The following is a 22,542-nucleotide window of genomic DNA, read 5'->3' as shown; positions in this document are numbered from 1 at the left end:
GCGCATGAATGCTTTGGCATATGACTAGATTATAATACTTTTCAAATAATAGCAATGTCATAAATCATTTTGAGAAGTACCAGGCCACACAGAGCATTTATAGAAAGCTCCAAGAGAGGAGTGGGGCAGTGTGCATTTGAAAGGAAATCCTATTTAGTTATAGCAATCAAACATACTGTTGGGTATTGGCCAGCAGCAAGCACTCAGGCATGCACAAACACACACACATTTCAGTCTCTGTAACTCACTCTCTCACATAAATACAGAGAGATTTTTGTATTGACAGGCATTTGTTTTCATTATGATCAATGTCCAACATGGGGTGCCATTTTTTTTTCACACTGACACATCTTCCCTTTTACCCTCCTATGCACATTTGAGAATTAGGGTTCAGCTGTTTAATGAGCGTGGGTGTACAAGTATTGGGAACAACAAACATGGCTAAGAAAATGGTGGTATTAAATTGAGTGGAAACTAAATGACTGGGGATTAAAAACTAAGAGCTGTTGCCTGAAAAGTGAAAGAAGAATTGGTTTCAAACATTGTGGATGATCACAGGGACGTGCACTGGGCGGAGCTACAAGCTTAATTTAATGTTCTCATCCTGTAGGTCATTCAAGTGCACAAATGGGTGCAGCTGACACATAAGAATTGTAATTAACTCATCACTGGAATTTTTTAAAGGGCAATACAAGGATATGCACTTGTTTAGAAAATGTAGTGCAGTTATGCCCACCCAGATGTATGTGTATCCCAGCAGGTACTTCTGAAGTTGCCAGGGGGCACAAAGATTATGGAGTAGACCAGTTAATTTGTAATAATGAAATATATCCACATATGTGTATTCAGAAGGAAAATAAACACTAATAGGATCCCAAATTGATGAGCAACAGTAACCAATAAACACCAGCTATGATTGGCAGTGTCAGTTGTTAACCTTGATACCACAAGATGCAAATGAGAATACATGAAAACTAGTTACTCAGTGTGCAGAGAAGTCAAAAATAAATATTTATACAAGAAATAGGGTAGAAGGTTGAAACATCCATTATCTGTCACTCCAAGTGGTAGTAGTACAAATTCAGACTTTAGCAAAGCTACTGAAAAAGAGACCTTGCCTGAACATAAACAACAATTACAAAAAGTAACAAAAGCAACATGTCCATAGTCTTAAGTAACATCATGTTTAAAATAGAACACATTTGACATGTGGTGTCGATGAAGGAGAATCTTCATGTAACTGGGCTGTGGGGCCAGAAACCATTTGACCAAAAACATGGGACCACTGATGTTCTGTATCCATCTTATGCATAAATGTATTACATGCATATTGATGCCAACCAGTCTATACATATACATTATATACTGTGCATCAGATATCCATCTCTAAGTGACATTTCCTTTGCCCTAATGATTCCCATTATTTGATATTTATACTTAATCTCTATCATCAAAACAGGGACTTGAGATACAAAGGAGAGCGCACGTTTTAATTAATTTGATGGAGGGTTTCCATTTCCCGCAGATGGCAGCCATCCAAGCAATGACTGAACCTGTACTTTCAGATTATTGGTGTTGGGGTGCCTCGATAGTGGAGTGGTTAGGGCACATAACACAGGAGCGTAAATGTCCTGAGCGGCTAGTGCCCAGTTTGATTCCTGGCCGGACCATTTGGTGCATGTCATTCCCCTATTCTCTTTCCCCAATTTTCCTGTCTGATTTCACTTTCCCTACCAAATACAGGCATAAAACACATTTCAAAAACAGATTACATAGTGCTGAATTCAGTCCTACAACTTTAAAATACTGAATGGACCCTGTGAGAGCCGTTTTAAAACCCATATTAACAACATAGACTTTCACAACTATGTACATTTTGATGCATATGCTCTAGCCTGCATTTTGACAGGTGCAATTTTAGAGAAACTGTCTTTCACTTCAGCATGCTCCATGGATGAAACATGACAGCTAGCACAGGGCTAATGTTTAGTAGTGCATGGGCAGTATTCACACTCTCGCACTCACACACGCACTCACACACACACACACACACACACACACACGTCATGGTATCACATAAAGAAAATTAAGCCACAGCAGCAAAATTGTTCTGGAGACTTCTAAGAATGGCCTTTGTAACAGAGTGATAGCTCAGCTGTATAAAAACCCTTCCTTCCGCTGGGAGTGAACAAACAGTCATCTTCCTCATCAGTCTGAGAGAGGAAAATGTGCATGTGATTGTGTGTAAATGTGTGAGTGTGAGTGTGTAGTACACTACATCTGCTCAGTGTCAGGAGTCACCCTATTCACAGTGAGCGAATCTTGTTTTGGCAGAAAGAGATAAGTTACAGGTTTAGCTCCTTGGAGAACCAGGTACCAAGTTAAACATTACGACCAGTGCGGAAGGCAGAGACTTGTGGCTTTAGGTTATGTTTAAATAATAAAACATGTTGCTTGTAAGACTGTCAGTGTGCCCTCTAAGTCTCTTACTCTTGGGTCCACTTTGTCTCTGTGTGTATGTGAGTAAATGTCTCAGATCTCTTCCATAATTACTTCCCTGACTGTTGCTCTTGTGTCTGTGATATATCTGCTTCATCTATGCATCACAAAGAAAAGCAGCCTACCTACAAAACATTCCTGCTGCCTTTTAACATTTTTCACATATGACATTTATGATAAAGAACTGTGAGATCACCTCTAGCTCTTCTTTGACCCGGCAGTGTGATTCCATGACATCGTCTTGGCCTCCTCTCACTCTTGTGTACTGCTCTTATGTTGGATCTGGTGCAGAATACCAAGCATCAGCTATTTGCCCTGCGAGCAAAGAAAAACAGCAACATGTTATACAATAAGGTGAATGCAGACTGCACCCTATCAAAAGTCATTATTAGTGCACTTTTTTAAAACCAAAGTGAGTATATTCAGTCTGCACTTTAAATATGGCAATTTCCTATATATTCAGCTGAGCACAGACACACAGGTATGCACCCTCCACAATATTTTGCATGCTAACGTAGGAAATATGTTGGACTGAGTGAGTAACTAGTAAGCAGCTACATTAGCCACATTGAGCAAACAAGCAAACAGCATCATCTTGCTGATGATATAATACAAGCATAAGCATTAGTCTGCAGAGACATTTAGCAGCTGTTAGCGCCTCTCCTGTTCCTTTTCCCGAAGATGATTTATAAGCTGGATATAAGCGCTACTCTGTTCTCTTTAATCAGCTAAACAGGTTTTCTAGTGCCAACGAGCCATAAATGCAGCCACATATGGAGGAAAAAAAGGTTGCTATTCTCTCTGCTGCCTGGGGGACAGGGCCATTCTAACTACCTGTATCTACCCCCTTCCCACATTTGAGAAGTAAGAGAAGAGCCTCATTTGTTGATAAAGTGTTGAGTGAATGGAGATATGACTTCAGAGATGTATATGTAAGTATATTTAGTATTAGAAATATATAATGTATGTCGTGGAGATTTAAAAATACTGCAGCTTTTATAAGAAACAATTTATTTGATACACTGTTGTGAACTACAGGTGGTGTCATGTGGACCTCAGCACCACCATTAGGCAGCTCTGTGAAGAGCTGGAGATAAGGGCTCTTAGAATATGGAAAGGTAGTGAATGCACACTTAACAAGGAAAACAGAGGCACTATCTAACATACTGCTGTGTTTTTACCATTCTTAGGATACCCACACTAATTATGATGCAACCAAGAGAAGGGAAATGAAAAAGTGATGAGGCACACATACAAATGCATCAAAGGATAAATGTAAAAATTAGAGAAATGGTAAATGGACTATACAGTTTATGTGGGTATGCCACATTGGAATGCAGTCCAACAATTAGACAAGCAGTGAAACTGAAATAACACAAATATCTGAAATTCCACTTTGCACAAAATTGCACATTACAAATGATGCTTACAAAAACAAATCTCATAAATTGGCTTCTCATTTGTTGTGACTGACAGCAGATGAGATGCAAATGAGACATTGTTGTGGACATGAATTTGCATGTCCATAATGATGTCCAGATATTTTGTTTATTTTTTTTTATCAATCTCCTTTAAACACATCGTGCTGGTGTGAGCAGAGGTTTATCCATGGGATAAAGGATTTCATTGGATAACTGAAGAAAATACAGACACAGAGAGACAGAAAGAAGAAGACAGAAAGACTTGCTTTGGCAGACAGAATTCCAGTGGGACTGAGTGGGGGGGAAATCTTCTCTGTTTCCATGGCTGCCATGGTAACACTGTTGCCAGAGTGCAGCAAGAAATGTGGTGGTAAAATGGTGATGGTGGCAGGGTAGCCCTCTCCCAGCTGTTTTCAGTCACAGTTGTTGTGCTGGTCACTGTGTGTATTGCCTGTGTCTTTAACTTGACAGTGTGGCTTACTTTAGTTGGATGAAGGCATTTGACTTATTATGGGATTTTTGTGTGTATGTGCATTTGTCAATAGTTATCCCAGTGTGTGTGTGCGTTTGTACTGAGGGCCCCTGCTGCTGTTGTTGTCCTGATTCTCAGTTGGAGCGCAGGTGTGAGCCTGGAGCAAAAGGCTCTTCTGGGGCTCTATACGGCTTGAAAGGTTAAAACACCCAGAGAGAGGCAAACTTAGTCAGCAGCAATATACAGTCAGTCAGTAAGAAAACAGCCCCACAGGTGCATCTTATAACAACTACTTTTCTAGGACATTTTTTTTTACACTAGTAGTCTGTATGAAGATAACTGTGGCCAGCTCTGCACAGAAGGATTATATTGGTATCTGTCTACCTATTTTGCATTATTAAGAAGAGATTTGCATTGCTTGCCTTCTGTGATACAATTCCGGGGACACATTTGCTTTACAAAAAAGTAATTTGCTTGTTGAGTATCAGTGGGAGGAAAATGGCTCAGGAAACTTTGGAGGAGCTGCAGAAATTTCTTATACCACATTTAAACTTAGTCAGTTCATGCAGCTGGGGCAGATTGAATGAATGATCTGATCTTCAAAAAAAAGGTAATGAAAAAATGCATCAAGGACGTATTCAGGATAGATTAAAATTCACTTGCTCAAACGCCCTCCCAATACGCATTCTAGTCACATGTTGAGTTGGTATAAATACATCCATTTGTCCAAGTGTAACTCGGTCAGTAATCACTCTGTTGTAGCCTCTGCAAGGTCTTTGCCTGTAATAATGACAGTTAAATCAACACTAAAACTGAACTTGGAAGGTGCACTGAAATGTCTAATGTGCTGTTGTAGCAGTTAGTGCAAGGTGGTTAACCAAAAATAGAAGAGGACAATACATTTTATGTAAAAAAAAATATATATATATATGGATCATTTTTAATTTTTGTAATACTAATATTTGCAGACCACTTGCTCTAGCAGCTTATACTTCCAATATTGCCCAAAATATTCTTGGTCCACCTGCTTTCCTAAATATTGTCCTGCCAAATGCTGTTGACCACAGAGGCCCTGATGTATGGTACCACAAAAATACAATTTAAGCAGCTGACTGAAAAGCAGTGACATTTCTATTAAATTTCTATCTTCTGACTTTTACCCTTAAAAAACCAGGCTTAATTTCATACCCCATTAGAGGTGGAAGATAGTGAATAAACTATGATATTTTCTATCATTTATGCACTGGAATGTATCTGCCCTCATTATGTGTATACTGTAGGTGAAGAGAGGGGAGAGCCTTTGAAGTTTTTAAGATTAGATTTCATAAACTAGTTACTTTCTTATACCCCATTTACACTCATCATACACTAGAGTTAGATTAAAGTACACATTAAAGTATAGACTGTCTAATTAGTTACATTGTTCCTCATGCCAGGAGGAACCTTATCTCCTAGAAATTACATTAACATACTACCAATTTGTTTTAGCCAACATATGTCAGGAAGAAATGTATTTGCTGCCTGGATTATGTTGTTTGTAAGATTTGTGGAAGTGAAATACATTTAATCTCAGGGCAGCTCACTGGTTTGATTAATGTTTGTGTGGTTATACATCAATTCCTCCTATAATGAACAGTTTCTCCAAGGCTTTCACAGAAAGTGAGCTGAATGTAGGTCTCCTGCAGAGTGAGAGAGGCCTCTTGTCAGAATAATGGTTGTTTCTTTAAGGAACGAGAAAAAAAACAGTGGCATACACACATATGCAGCGATGATTATATGACTATGACTATGTCTGGCATGCAGTCATTCACACACAGACACAGAAACAGGTATTCGTCACATTCTGGCAAAGCAGAGAGGGGAATTATCACTCTGGCTTCACTCTGTATTTTTGGGTGCAGAGATGTGATGTTTTTCTCTCAGCAGGCTGCAAAACATCAGCATTGACTGACAGAGGGACTTATGAAATTCAACAATGACACAGCAAGTAATTTCCTCTTGTTGTCAGAGTGGAAAACAGAAAAGACTGTTGTTGGTAGTAATTCATTCAGTAGGATATCATCTTAAGATATTAAATGACAAAAACTGTCTGACAATGTGTGACACATGGTTTTACATTGTTCTCAGGATATTCAGTGACCTGCCACATCAGTAATTTGACAGATTTCAGTGTGGGGTTTGAGAAGTCCACATAACCATCTACATAGTAAAATGTGATACCTGATACAACCTGGACCAAGTCCTAAAAATAACCCACTTGCTGATGAACAGCAAACACACCTCATTTCCTTCATTTGATTTTCTACAGCCGGGCAGACTGAAATTTATCAGGTTATTCAAACTGATTTCCTCTGTGGCAAATAGTTTCTGGTTGATTGTTCACAATAATAAGGACAACAAACAATTAAAATGTATCTTACAAAGCAATGAGAAAGCAATTTATGCTGAAAAGGTAATTTTTTTATTGGTGTTCAGATGCAGCATGCACTGAACGGCAAAGATGTTTTCCTTATTCCCCTTCCACAGAAGCAGTTATCCTTACCATTGACGTCATCACCTCAGGTAGCAGCACTTGCATCATGACACCATGAAATGAAATCTGTGTAGAGAAGAAGAGATGAGTTCCTTTTAATGAAAAATGTTCTGAACAAAGGCCTGTTGAAATTGATTGTGATGATTAAAGGCTTTAAAAAGAACAATAAGGCAACAGAGTTTGCTCTTTTCTTGTTCTTGTTCCATTCATTAACTCCTTCTCAGAGAGATATTTAACTTTGTTTCGCTGTCTCAGTTGAAACATCTATCATTAGAGACACAACATTTTATGAAGGCTTTAGTGTTGAATTTTCTTTTTAATTATAATCCATCATTGTGAATCTGACTGGAGTTATTGCAGCGGCAGCGTACCCTTTCAACTATATGTGGCTACATCAGGACTATTAAGACTAATAGAGACATGAAATAAAAATATGAAGATACATGGTATTTCACCTTATAGCTATTACCATTTTAATTGCCATTTTATGAATTTATCCCCATAATTAAAATACCATCCTACAAATATATAGTGGTTTCTGTTTTTCCCATCCACTGGAGCATTATGATTACTGGATGTCTGTTCACCCTGCTCCACGCTTAACACATACAACATACAGTATGTGCTTCAGTACTACTCAACTCCATAAATTCGGTACAGATATTTCTGGTCCCCCCGAAGATTAATTCTAATGACACTAGTGATCACCTGACTTTCCCTATAGTGTCAAAGGTTTCACTTATCCTGTGAAAATTTTCAACATGCTGCTGTACATCGACATGCTAGTATCATTGTGAGAATGTTACCATGCTGATGTGAGCATTTAACTCAAGTACAGCCTCAGAGGACTGCTAGCATAGCTGGGGGCTATTAGTCTTGATTTATTCAAACTTTTAGTCCGAAACAGTGAACTTCAAGTTTTTAAAATAGCTTCTTGTAATAGTAAATGATATTTGTTGTGACAATGTTACCTATCATGACTAATTGTCCAGCACAACCCATCTAGAGAAGCTATTCCTTAAATGATGGAAGACGTAGATGCCATCAGAAAGTACGATGAGATCCACTGAATTTGACTTTTAAATAGTAATGATTTAGTATCCATAAAATTACAGGGTCATGCTCAAAGTGTCAAAGTCTTCAAGCTGGAAAATGTTTACCACTTTGCTTGAGGTAGAATAACAGGACCATCTCTGCAATCACAGAGCTAACTTTAGATGAGCCACTCTCCTTCAGGATAATGGAATACTTATTTAAACCAACCAAACTCCAGTCCTCTAAATACATGCGTGGTTATGATGAACTTCCAAACAAGACCAGCTGTAATTGTTGAATAAAGGTTGGGAGTGAGGTTTGTAAATGTTACATACAGAGATGAGTTGTAAATTGTGTTTTTATCTTGGGAATCTGAGACTGAGAAAGCTAAAAGCATGCTTTTAGAAATGTTCTTATTCAATCAGCCTCTGAGAAGTTTCTGACCTAATTGTAACAAAAGTATCCAGTCTGTGTGTTAAGATTTATGCATTTAACTATTATGACTCCCACGTCTGGGTGTCTTTTTATATGATAGACATAGATGGTTTTCAAATTAAATTAAAATTTTTATGTCACCATTATCAAAATGGAATCACCTAATAACAGTGATTAAATATGTTGTTCTCTAAATATGAGTTTTTATGGGTTAGTGTGGGTGAGCATGGTGGGTGGATGGCAGGTGGGATGACATTCAGTTCAATATTTCTCAAGCAGCTGCTGCTCCAAGTCCATGGACACGTCTCCTATATGGTACAACTATTGGCAGAACTGGCATGTGGAGATTGCATCTGATTAAGTCAGCTAGTGTCGTTATGGGACTGAAATGTGAAAGCTGTCATAAGAGCACACACCATCACTCTAACTACAGACATGCAATGCTCCACTTCACAATCATTCATGTAAATCAATAGTTTTTGTTATTTGGCATTTGACAGGTTGTTACACATTTCACTGCCAATCATGGTCCAGCATATCTGTTTTCCTACACTGTGATGTTCCTTTAAGCCTTAATAATAATAATAATAATAATGATAATAATAATAATAATAATAATTAGATACATCATTTTAAAGAGAAGTCTAATGTTTTCCTTTTTCTTTAGGCTCTGTGACACTGTCTGGCGTAAATGACCTGTCCTGGTTTCTCACGCTCTAAAGAGCTCATCCAGACGTAATCAGACTTGGCTGATATTATTAATGACTTAGGGGGAAAGGAGATTACACTCTTCCACCCCGCAGCCCTAACAGCATCACTCTTTTAACGCTTTCCAAAACAAGACATGTAGGAAGCCTCAAAGGAGTAGAGTTTACATGATTATGTGATTTTAAGCGTGTGTATGTGACTGTGTGTGTCTGAAAGTCAGTGAGAATAGAATGGTTGATTTTCTAATTTTCTTACGACATTACAGGGAAGGAAGGAGTTGAGCTGAAAATGTTAATGACGCAAATAAAGTTGCAGGAGTAGGCAAGTCAGAGTTTTGGCAGTGAGAAAATTTTTGTAACAATGAAAACCAATTCAAATGCCCTCAAACCCAAACATCCAAACATTACAACAATATTTCACAGAGAAAATTCTTGTGGTGGGTGCTCTGACTAATTAGTTTGGAGTTGCCACTCCCTCTCTCAGAGCTGTATAACCCCAGGTTAATCATCTACAAGTGCTAAAATGATAATTCACAGTAGAGCACCTCCTAATAACCAACATAGCACCAAACGCGCGTTGATTTGATCAATATTTCCAAGGTTTTCTGACACATTTTCTTTGCTGTTTGATAATGATTTGATTACCGGCATGGTAAAACAGCAGTGGGAAAGGGAGACTTTGCTGTGAATAATGCACAGCATTGTGTCAGAATACATATCATCTGTCATGATCTTATTATGACAGTTTTTTCCTCCTGGAGAGAATGTACCTACTGGCACTGCAGTAGGAGGATAATAAATGCAGATCTCCCTGCATCTTTACACAGTTGAATGTGGAGAGAGACTGGGACAGCTTATTTTAGAACTTATTTTCTGTCAAACACTATATACCCTGGGATGTACACTGAGCAGTAGGTTACACTGTGTTAATACTATGTTACTAACAAAATATATTTCTTGTCATCAGAGTGTACACATTTCCTTGCACATTTCACCGCTCAGGACTCTGGTGTAATCTTTATTAAAGTACCACTTTCATGTGGCCCAGTGGTGCTTTTGGAAAGGAATGTGGATTTTCCGCAGTGCAAATGGCAGATGCTTTGTACTTCAGCTGAATTATCATGGGCCATACAGACTGTTCTGAGTCGTTTTAAACCCCATTAAAACTTGTGGCACTCATGACAGAAATCAAGATTACAGTCACACTAACGCATAAAGTTTTGATGTTTGCAAATCCCACACTCATTGGATGTAAACTGTCATGACCAGAGTACAGAGAAAAATGTTTCTGATCTCATCATAAATTTATATAATTTAATGAGCAAACATTAGATTACAAGAACAAACACACATGGAGCATTTGCATAATGCCCCAGGCTGAAATTCAGTTACAGTGAATTATGAGTGAGCCAAATGAATGAGTGATTCCTTCCACCGCTTATGTGCTGTACCCTGCATCTTGTTGGCGACACCCATATAACACAGACCCTCTCTTTTGGGGCCTGGCATGCTAAGGCAGCTAGTTGTCCAGTTGTGCCAGTATTGACAATCAACACTATTGATCTGTTGTTGCAAATAACTGGGATAAATTGAAGGGTGAGGGATTACAATCACTGCATCAAGGAGAGGGAAGGAAAGGAGCATCTCGAGCAAATGATGATAACATGCTTGGCTGTGGGCAGCATGGCTATGAATAGCCATCCTTTATTCTGAGGTGGGATTACATTCAATTTAAATATTTAAAAAGGTTTCAGGGGCAAAGAGAAAATACAGTACGTTAAACAGTAGTCAGCAGGGTGCATATTGACGTTAGCATGATTTTTATTTGAAGAGTAAAAATGAAAATACAAATTGTCAGTTAAGGCACTTTACATGCACATAAACCAGCGATTGTGAAATTTAAAGGAACTATCATAATGTGTTACTTGAGAATTTGTAATGAACAGTACAGTGCATCATTTTCTTTTTACACCCACAGTCAATTTTTATAACATTCACAAAAGCAGCAGTTTTATCACATTTGCTCCCACGATGATCACATCCTGTCATGTGTACCTTGACTAAATCCTCTCTCTGTATTAAAGTATGTGTGCTAATGCTAACTACCTATGTGTGTTGCACTGAAGCCAATCTTCAATCTTTTTTAACCTTTTTGATAGAGAATGGATGCATATTTTTTAAACTTTTCACCACTGTATCTCCTGTAAAACTAAAACAGATACGACTGAAATCTGACAAATGCTAATGATCATGTTCACAGACTGTTGCTAAAAGTAACACTGAACTTATCCAGTGCTTTTATCATGTACTGCCTTTGATGTGCATTACATGAAGTGGGCAAGATAGCAGCTCTTACAATATAACGCAACAATACAATGCAGTCTGAATCAACTGGCCTTCACTAAGCTCAATACCAATTTTCCCAGAGGTAGTACTTATTGTTGGGCCTGTGTTGGACTGCATTTCATTGCACGGGTGTTCCGTTCTTTTTTCTACCTTCTGTACAGTATACATGTTTCATGTTGCATGCATTCACAGTTCAGTGGGGCTTGTTAAAGCCCCAATGATGATGCCACTGTAACAACAAACTGCCCAATCCCTCAAAACCTCTCACAGACATCATCCTCCAGCACTGCCTGAGGTGTTACATGCATCCAGAAAGCTGTGAAGCTCATGGTTGGCAACCCATGAGCATTAAGACATTAATCAGCGCCCTCACTACAGGATAACTAGCTCCCTGGGTCTCACTGCAATTTAGTCAAGCCTCCGAATAATACGTTTACCTACTGCAGTGTGCTGCAGGCTCCTTACATATCTTATTTCCCAGTGCCCCATACTCCCACTTTCTGCCAAAACACTCCATTGCACATTGCGCAGTGGGCAATGACGTCTAACCTCCCACTCTTGGTGCCTCCGGGTCAAATTAGAGGGCTACTCTAATAATTTCTCTCCAGACCCATCTTCATATACAAGTTGTCAGTTGGAGATGTGTAATTTTGTGCAACCTGTGTGTTTGGACTCTGTGCCAACAGTATTTCACAGTGTATAGTTTTCCATCTTTACTTAGGTGTCAGATGACTGATTAATGTTTATCTGTGTGTATGTGCACACAGCAGGATTTGTATGTTTATATCTAAGAAGACTTGTGTGTATGTATATATATGTGCAACCAGTACCCATATCTCTGTGTATATCTGAAATGTGTGCATGTTTGTACAGACTGTGTGCATATCTGTGAATCCAGATGTCTATGTACATTCTTATGTCATGCTGTGTGTTTTGGGGTCCCTGCTCCAACAAAGTGTCTATTCGTAAAAACAGTGTCAGGCTGTGTAATGAGGGCATTTCCCCTGTGGTTTGGCCCTATTTTAAAGTGCTGCCAAACTCTTGGTCTGCGCAAAGAAAGATTTGTGGTGTCTATGGGAGTGTCTTCACTCACTCACGTGTGTGTATATGCAACTACAGTATGTATGTATGTACATATGAGTACATGTGTGAGTGTATGTGTGTTCATTCAGCCACATTCAAATTGATAGTATTTACCAGATTATCACTAACATTTCAAATATAACAATAACTGGTCATTATCCCAAATCTCACTCTAAATCTATCAATTATTTACAGCTCAAAATCAAATTCCTTTGCAAAAATATCTTCCCTCTTGCAAAGGGAAACCTCTGTACTCACAAGGTTAGAAACAAAAGTTGCTGTGCTGTGAGCATCAGCAACCGGACATCACTTTTATTAAGCGTAGTATCAGATATACACTATTAAGGAATGTCCATTAAATTGCATGCTCAGGCATAGCAGTCATCCTCCTAAAGTGAATTACAAATTCTGCATTAGCTGTAGGGATGCTGTTCTATAGCTAAACCTGCACTAAACCTGACTTTACTGCTGAGGACAGTGAGCAAAGAATCATTTTTCTATAATCGACACCATACCTTTATTAACAAAACTTCATTTTTTATATTTAAAACTCTGTGAGGAAGTGTCACACTAGGGGGGATGAGAGAGTGACAAGCTCTAGCAAAAGACATAAACACTCAGACAAAACTACAAGGAAGGATACTAGGATACTAGGAAAACTATTTGATTTTTTTTTTCTAATATTACTATATATCCCTGTGGCCACAGGGCTCCCGGTTGATCTCCAAATTTGTTTTGGGATCAGACATAGATTTTCTCTGTCTTCTCTTTTTACTCCTCCTAGTCTACTGTACATCTGCACAATTGAAGCACTGTAGATAATGATACTGGCAGTTGGGAAAAACTGCCACGGATATTTTGAAGTAATTATCATAAAATGCTATTACCAAAGTGAAGCACTGAAATCTGAGAGTCATTGTATGATGTGGCTCAACTAGTTGAAATATGTAGTTTTGGTGTGTTTTGTTAAAAAGTTTCTGCGGCAACAAACCAATTTCTTCTGTGAATTGGGTTTGAATGGGAAAATAGAATGACATTCAGGGGGTGGGTTATAGGTCCATTGCTCTGATGAAAATCAACATGGTCAGACTTCCAACAGAGTCTGCTCTTCACAACAAAAGTGACTACAGAGGACCTCAGAGAAAGCACTGTTGAGGCTGTTGAGAATGACAAGAAAAGGAACTTTGAAAGACCCAGGCCTCCATCAATCAACACTCAGGCATACAAATGAAAAAAAAAGAAAGAAAGGTTTTGCACTGTTTCTCCTCTTTGAAGGAACGGGTATTCTGCAAAAACTGCTGCAAGAGAATTGTACATTATTCAACGAGCTGTCAAGGAAGTGTAGTGTCAGAGCAATGCATACTGGTTATCTCTTTCACTCACTTATCAGTTATCAGTGCACAGTAAGAAAACCACCAAAAAATGAGTTTGCCTACAGAAAGATACTACAGAGGACACTGTTGTTCTCCAAAGACAAAGTATGGCCTGCCTAATGCCTGTCTAAGAACACCTGGATGCTTTGTGGAACAATACTGTGTGGGTAAACAAGACAAAATGCTATATTTAAATCAAATTAACTCCATACCAATGTTTTAACCTCCATCTACTCCATATGTATTATGGTTTGGAGTTGGTGCCTCAGGGACAGCACATATTGCAATCAAATTGGAGGAGCAATTAATTCCAAATTGTTCTGGGAAATTGTAGAGAAAAATATCAGGGTAGTGGTTTTTGATGTAAAATTTTACATAATTTTCGTTGATAATTGCTCTTAACACAAAGCAATCAGTAACTCAGGGGCTTTAAGTAATAAAAAGACTTTGGCATAGTCAAGTCAGACTCCTGACCTTAAACCAATTAAAATGCAGTAGCATGACTTGAGGCAAGCCATCCATGCACTGCTGAGTAAAAAGTAATTGTCCAAAATACCTCCTCCCTCCTTGGCCTGATCAGCAGCTAAAGAAAACATTTAGATGACAGTTATTGACACTAAAAGAGTAACCAAACCTAAAGGTTCACAGATTTCTCCATGCCACTCTATAAACAGAGATTTCAGTGCAGTATTAAGTAACCTCACACATGCCACATAACATGACTATGATTCTTCTCACATTTTAAAGCCGAATATCAAATGCTTTACAGTGCACAATATTCACTATATTCATATTGTGCACGCACAAAGCATAAAGCTGTTGGGCGGCATGTATTATTCATACATGTGCTGTGTTATTAATTAGATTGTCTTTCATGATGATGCTTATGTTTATTCTTCTTTCCAGCTCTGACAAATGTAAAGCTGTGGGCCATTGACCGACAATGTTTTCAGACGATCATGATGAGGACGGGTCTAATCAAGCACACGGAGTACATGGAATTTCTGAAAAGGTGAGGAACCTCGGTAAAGTGTCCCACAATGATAGACAAATGACCTGAATAGAGCTTTGATCTGAAATGCAATGAATGAATTAGCAAAATGAATTCAGGAGAATGTGGCTGAGCTGTTTCTCAGAAGATTCCTCACTCCTAATTTTTGCCAATAAATTACATAACTCAACATTAATTTCTGATGCCTCACTTAAAGTGTTATTCATCCTATTGGAAAAATATCTTGTACCTTTATCATCTTTCTTCAGCATCCCTATCTGTATCAGAAAGCCCTTAGGCTTTAACTTCTTCCCTATAAAGAAACCATTATCACTTAAAAGGCCTGCAGACGCTTTTTGGGCCTGTATGGAGTATAGGATAAAAGATAGACTCATCAAAAGACATGGAGAACACAGATGCAATTACAGTACAAATTTCTTCTACCCCCCATCTCTGTTCGACTTTCCTCTTTTTCTTTTTCATACATTTTGGTCTGCATCAAGCTAATTATGAAATTATTTATCATATTTTATTATATATATATTACGGCTACAGTTATAAAGTCAAAATAATCGCCTTTCCTAACCACTTTCCCTTGACCTTGATAGAAAATGTCATGAGGACATTGTCATTTTGATAATTTCTTATCATTTATCATGGCTGCCATATAGATACTTCCAGGTCATTTCACTCAGTTAGGAACATTCCTAAGCAAAAAGGACTTTTCAACCACAGCCCTCAAGTGCCACTCCATTATCACAAGAATTTGGTTCAGGGGAGATATAATAGGAGGGGCTTCTATCTTTGCACTTCCCTTCACACATGCACTCCAATGTATATATGTGTGTTTAAATTTCCCAAATCACAAAAGCACACTCTGCCTAGGTTCATTTCTCCTGAACAAAATTTCAGAAATCACTGTGATCATGATCAGGCTCCGTGACTATTTGACAGAGCTGTTTCAAGGTAGTTGAATGGATAAAGTGCACAGGAAACCAGCTTTTCACTTGACATTTCCAACAAAAGTTCATACAAAATGAGTGCTTCCCTGATGTGCAACGTTTACAGGAAAAGTGCTGAATAGTTGCATTTGGGAACTACCTGGTAAAGGTTAGTTAAAGAAAATGGTTGGTCTTTCTCAACCAAAATGGTTGTATATGTATCTGTATCTGTATGTATCTTTACTATCTGTAGTCCAGCCAGTTGCTTTCACCATTCCCTTAGATTAAAAAAATTGTTGCAGCAGTATAACAATTTCATACTACTACTTCCTTTGCGACTGAGAGAGGACAATTATTCACAGTCACAAAATACTGCTAGTCAGAAAAACATATGTATGTTTTTAAAGGTGTAATGTGTAAGATCTGGCCAGAATGTAGTTAAAATGTTCAAAAAATGAACACTATCAATAGTATGTGAAGGAGCCACGGTGATGATGTCATAACCAAGACCTCCATCTATTGTATTCTATAGATGTCTACTGAAATGAGAATGCTAACTTACTAGCTGCATCCCGGGCCGTGTTGTAATACCACTTTATGACACTAGATGCTGTGTGAGTCAGTGTAGCGTCTAGTCTTCCCTCAGTCCCATGAAGAATAAGAGCTTCCTCCAGAGCTTGAAGTTACGCTACAGCCCCCGAAAAAAAAAAAAAAAAAAGGCCCCTGACTTGCACCACAGAAACGCAGAGATGGCTGAAGCACCCAGAAAGCGATCTTTATCTCCATCCCGAAAGACCGCCCTGACAAGAAACCACATTCAACAGCAAAGAAAAGAAGAAAACACGAGTACAGAGGTGAAATGCTGCCCCCTATGGAGGTGGAGCAACTAGCATGATCTTACACATTACACCTTTAAGCATTTCAACACAATAAAAAACGCTGTTGTTTTACTGGTGAAATATATTTTTGGTACCCTGAATAGTATAGCAGTCTGACATTTACAGGTCAGTCACAATACAGCCACTTTATACCTTGCTGTATCTACCCTTTCACCAGATGGTGAGACATACAGTACCAAAAATACATTTCAGGACAGATAAAAACACCATTAATCTGACTTTCCTGACTGAAGCTATTTTAGTGACAGCTATGACTAAAAAAAGACTTGTTATCTCTTTCCTGAGTGTATGAGAATATACTGTATGGCTGCTCTTGCCTCTCAGCAGCTCTTGCATAACAATCCAACAGATAAGTAAATATTTAATAGCTGTACGTTTGGACTCACTGTGTGTTTGGTTTATCAAGGGGTATCTAGTAAGGGAATCAGAGATTCATAACATTTGTTAATTCACAGTATGTAGATAATTATATTGCTGTTTTGTTTCCCAGAAGCAGATCTAATAAAAGAGCTGTAGTTTAAGTGTAAGAACAAACACATATTGATCCCTGTCAGTCTTCAACCCACTCTTTAACTGCTGTGAAATTATATATTTGTTCTCAAAAGTTGTGGAGGAGGAACACTGATGAAAAACTGACAAGAGAAATCCCACATGAGAATGCTGAGAGATTTTTTATTATCTCCTCCTCGCATTTATTTTAAATTACTCAAACACAATGCTCCATGAAGAGTAAATTCAAGGGCAGTGTATAATGAATTCACAAAGACCACAAAATGCATATTGCTGTGTATTGCTATTTGTAAAACTGGTGGGCTATTACTAAACCCTGAGCCCCCTTACACTTTATATCAAAGACTAACTATAGGACACAGAATAAAAACAGTAGTCATTTTAACTTTTTTTTTAGGTGTTTGCAAGACCACCATAGAAACTGTTATGTTATCTCATGCTTCTCACAGTCACACAGTGCAATGACTGAAATGATGTTAGAATTATTAAAATGATTAGTGGAACTGCACTTCCCCATTGGCCTTGTATAATTAATACATTTTCTGTAACACAATCAAGCTGTTGCATTGGAAATTTACTACAACAGAGGCTTTTTATTTATGTTTCACTGCTCGAGGGTTGCAACTCCATATGTTTCATTTAGAGTAGGGTCATCCGTTGACTGTGTAGGTGGTTAGCTAGTGCCTCTTGAGAAAGCCACACAAGGATCCGCACAGTAGCTAGAGCCTGGGTTGGGGGTTGAGGCAAGGGAGATGGAGAAACAGAGAGAGAGAGATGATAGGGGGAGATAAGCCCTTTGTTCGCCAACACAGGTTATTTTCTCTCCTCCTTGATAAACACTGGGCCATTTTTATTTAGTAAGCTTGATAACATGCAGATAGCGTTCATTGAGGCTGCTGGGAAGCAACCAGAACAAACAGAGCCTCATACTGGTGTATTCAACCTCAGGATCTGACGCCCTGCTGTGTAACCAGACACGTTGCCTGCTGCAATATTTATATACACATACTGTAAAACAGTATACAGGCCAAGTCCCATACCATAATATTGATTTTATGTGTTCCTGTTGCCTGCATTTATGTTGTTCACTTCAGATCACAGCTCTGCTTGGATTCTGGTCAATTGTTTCAAAGCCACTACATATACTAAGCTGCTGGCTACACTGCTTTCTACTTTTTATCTGGCAAATACACAAGATTAAATCAGTAATATATTTAATATGTATGAACCTACGTATCTATTTATCAAAAAGCCCTTTCTTTTCTTTCTCCTGCAGCGTCCCCACATTCCACGGCCTGCAGGAAGATATTTTAAGCAAGCTTGCCGATGTCCTTGAGGAGGTAAGTGCCTTGTTCCAAAGCCTGTGACATCTGCAGGCTACTCCACACGTGTTAATAGACTACCATTCTTTACAATCACTTTCTTTTACTGAAAGAAGGTAAGAGGAGGGAGCCAGAAAGGCATATTCAATGGGATTGAAGGCATATTCCAGACATTGTGCACCGACTGTAGGCAGTTGTAGTGTGCACAGCTGGGATTTCAGAGCAATTGTTGCCCTTTAGTTTGTGCTCAGCGAGGTGATATTGAATGAAATGGTCCACCAAGTAAGAGCAGTTAATTTTATGAACCTGTTCAAGAATTCAGTGTACTGTTTCCAGGAGCCATTTCAGCTTTCAATTTATTTGATGTTGTGGGGTGACATCAACTTTGACTTAAATGTCAGCATAGTAACCGACTTTCGGCAGTCTTTTTTTTTTTTTTTTTACAACAAGTTTTCATTTTTGTGAGTTTTTCCTACTATTTTTCTTTGTGGCATACATAGTTTTCCATTTGTTTTGTGTAGATATGGAAACTTACTAAAAATAACCTGTGTTATCCATCAAAATTAAGTTATTTTCAAATTCTATTATCATAATGTGGAAATGCAGTTCAAGCGTAGATTGATTTGAAAAGTCTGCACTGCATTACCTCATAACAATAATAATAATAATAATATAATTTTAACAAATGTAATTGCAGACTGTATGTTTAATATGATGGATTACAAAATCAACTTTCAAGAGTCTTCTAATTGATCTTCATTCCATATGTAAACAAATGGAAACCAACAGCTGCCTGGAAAGCAGAAAAATACTTTCACAAACCTGAAACCATAGAAAGCACTGCAAAATGGACAGCAGTTGTGATATGGAATTTGTCATAAATGGACTAATACATGCCAAATCTATGGTATGTTCTTTTAACTGCAGTTCTGCAGAATGTTTTCCTCATGCTGCTGACAGTCTGCATTTTGAGATGTGTCTCAACGTCACATTTTCTACCCATCTGCACACCACTTCGTTTGATGTTTTCTCCGGCATAATTTAGTTATGCAAACATATTCTCATTTACACTTTTGATGTTTGGTCTTAACATTGAGGCTTTCAATATGTTGATCTGCTTTCTAATATGGCCCTTGACTACTTTTTTTCAGTGTGATTTATATGTGTAGTAATTTATGTATCTATAAGCAAGCAGTCGCTTTACTTAAAAGAATAGGTTTTAGAAAGCCATTAAATATGGAAAACTTGTAGATTATTATAATTTTTTTAATCTTTAAGATTTAAGGAATTAATTGGCTGTGTATATTTATGCTCCTTTTGTGTAGGAGTCATAATTTCAAAAAAAGCAAAAAGATTTGCTTTATCTAGTAGTTGTATTGTGTGAGAATTTCTATTTCTGAGTACAATATATGGATTTAGCCAACATGTTACCATATCATCATTGATTATAAAATGGAAAAGCTGTCCTAAACTTTCTATGGCCCTTCTCTGTCCTGTGAGGAACAGTAAAAACACAGAATCAAGGTAAGACTACATACCAGCAGTGTCCGGCATCTTAGCAGAGCAGGTCCTCCATATGCATAATGGTGTTAATGAGGGGCTGCAGGCCTCGGGCTGAGTCGTCAATTTACACATCTCTGGTGTGGGAAACGGATTTTTCATGGTAGAAGTCGAGTTGGACATTACCTACATAAACAAACAAATCAATTACAGGTTCATAATATTCAACCAGCCTTGCTTTGCTTGCGACTTCTTGTAAACGTAGGAATGAGCCTATGCAAACTTGTTTAAACTTTCTTTGTGTCAAAATAAAGATTACCTCAATTACAGCGCTCCACTCCAAAAGAATATCTTCACAATACAGAAAAGCCGGAAATATCCATTGTTGGTTTGCGTCTATATTCAACTAACATTTTAACTGTTCTAGCTTGTAGCTACTTTGGTTTTAAGCTAACGTGTTTTTTAGCTAGCCTGCATCGTTTTTGCAACAGTTGGCTAACAATGCCCACTGAATATTTTGGTGATAATACTTGTTATACAATGTTCGTGTAAGTTTTGAGTTGGTACAAGCTCACATGCTCATGCTCACCATTCATGTTGTCGATGATGAACGATAGTGTTAGCTAAATTGCAGTTTACTGAGCTACAACGGTCGCTTTAAGTGCACAGGTGAACCCTCGTGTGTGTGATTGTTGAGTTCTCGGCCAGTAGGATTTCTCAAATTCTCCACACCAGTCGGCCATAAGCGCAGCCCATAAGCAAAAACACGTATGTAGTCATTTTAAGTAAATCTAGATTAATATCGTATGTGTTCTTTAGATATTTTGATTCTGTGTGACTTTACAGGACATTTTAATTGTGGTGTAAGTCAGTCATTCTGTGTCTCTATTATAGTAGCTACAGTCCTGGTCAAAAAATTGCCCCTGAATTTCAAGTAGGCTACATTTCAGAATATGAAAAAATAAATGCAAATAAACTGAAATGTTCAAGGTTATTGAATAAAAGAAAAAAAAAGAACACAACTTGTGTAATAGGCCAGTGAAAGAAAGTGAAACACAAAATGTACCCTGGACAAAATTGTAGCCCTTTTGATGTATTTAAATTAGTTCCTCAAACAAAATAAAAATTACCTAAATTAACCAATGAATGATGGTTTTACTGCATAAAAAGGCTGGTTGTTTAAACTTTTTCACAGTGCCAAAGACTAGAGTATTAGATATGCTATTATTAAAAAAACAGTTCGTAATGTTATCAAGAAGTTTCACAGTCAAAACTGTTCAGACGCCTCCAGGATGTGGCACTAAGAAGAAACTCAAGAAATCTGTGAAGGTCGGTGCTGATTGTGGAAAAAACATTTTAAGAGCTTTAGGTTGACCTCGAGCAATCTGGAGTGTTGGTTTCAGCCTGTACCATATGTTGCACACTGTACCAAGAAGGACTCCATGGGTGAAGGCCAAAAAGGACACCACTATTAAAAGAGAGGCACAAAAGTAAAACTACACTAATGTTTGCAAAAACTTTTATAGATAAGCCACAGCCTGAAACCAAAGTATAGCTCTTTGGTAATGCAGTGCATCAGTTTGTTTATTGGCGATGAAATGAAGGCCATAACGAAAAGAACACCGTGCCTACAGTAAAACCTCTAAGGGCTCTATCATGCTGTGGGGCTGCTTTGTTGCCTCTGGTACTGGAAACACTGAATGTATCAAAGGATTGATAAAATCAGAAGATTACCAAGGCATTCAGAGCTAAATGTGTTACCCAGTGTCAAAAAACTAGGTCTGAGGCAAAGGTCTTGGGTCTTTCAGTAGGACAACGCTCCAAAGCACACATCCAGCAGCACTAAAGAATGGTTGAAAAGGAAAAGATGGACTGTTTCAAACTGGTCAGCAATGAGTCCTGACCTAAGTCGCATTGAAAAGTTGACAAAAAGCCTCCTGCAAACTTGAAAGAGCTCGAACGCGTAGCAGTAGAAGAATGACAGAAACTACCCAGCAGACGGATGAAAGAAGCTTTGACATGGGTACAAGAAATGTTTAGAGACTGTCATTGTTGCCAAAGGTTCTGCAAACAAATTTTAGTGAAAGGTGCCTTTCTGAAGATATTCTAAATTAGGAACTTGAAATCAGTAAAACAGGGATGCCAATAATTTTGACCAGGACTGTATATCATAATTAGAAAAATCAATACTAGTGATTACAAAGATAAATGTAACCTTCTCCATCTTGTTATAGTAATGCACTTATAGCCTCATACTGTGTTGATTATTGAGAAAATTAATCTAACTGCTTCACTTGCAGACATTACAGAAAGGGAAATCAATGTATCATGTGAAAAATATTATATTTCAAAGTTCTATAGCCCAAATTCATATGCATAAACTTAAAAACAATGGCAAACAGACATTGAGGATATACAAATATTGTTCCCAGGTGTTATTATAAATAGTTTACCTGGTACAGCAACCTCATTAAC

The 22,542-nt window shown here is 38.0% G+C and overlaps 1 protein-coding gene across 2 annotated transcripts in view; it reads left to right on the top strand.

Annotated features, from left to right (window-relative positions):
- LOC111235208 (cGMP-dependent protein kinase 1) overlaps positions 1-22,542 on the top strand; it is a 78,860-nt gene that overhangs the window by 34,804 nt on the left and 21,514 nt on the right. For both annotated transcript variants that reach the window (XM_022763576.1, XM_022763575.1), the window contains exons 4-5: positions 14,811-14,916; positions 18,522-18,585. In XM_022763576.1, the coding sequence (XP_022619297.1) occupies positions 14,811-14,916; positions 18,522-18,585 (170 nt within the window). The remainder of the gene's footprint in view (positions 1-14,810; positions 14,917-18,521; positions 18,586-22,542) is intronic.

The sequence above is a fragment of the Seriola dumerili genome, unplaced genomic scaffold (assembly GCF_002260705.1).
Source record: "Seriola dumerili isolate Sdu_G_001 unplaced genomic scaffold, Sdu_1.0 BDQW01000478.1, whole genome shotgun sequence".
Lineage (NCBI taxonomy): Eukaryota > Metazoa > Chordata > Actinopteri > Carangiformes > Carangidae > Seriola > Seriola dumerili.
This window is presented reverse-complemented; position numbering and strand designations above follow the sequence as displayed.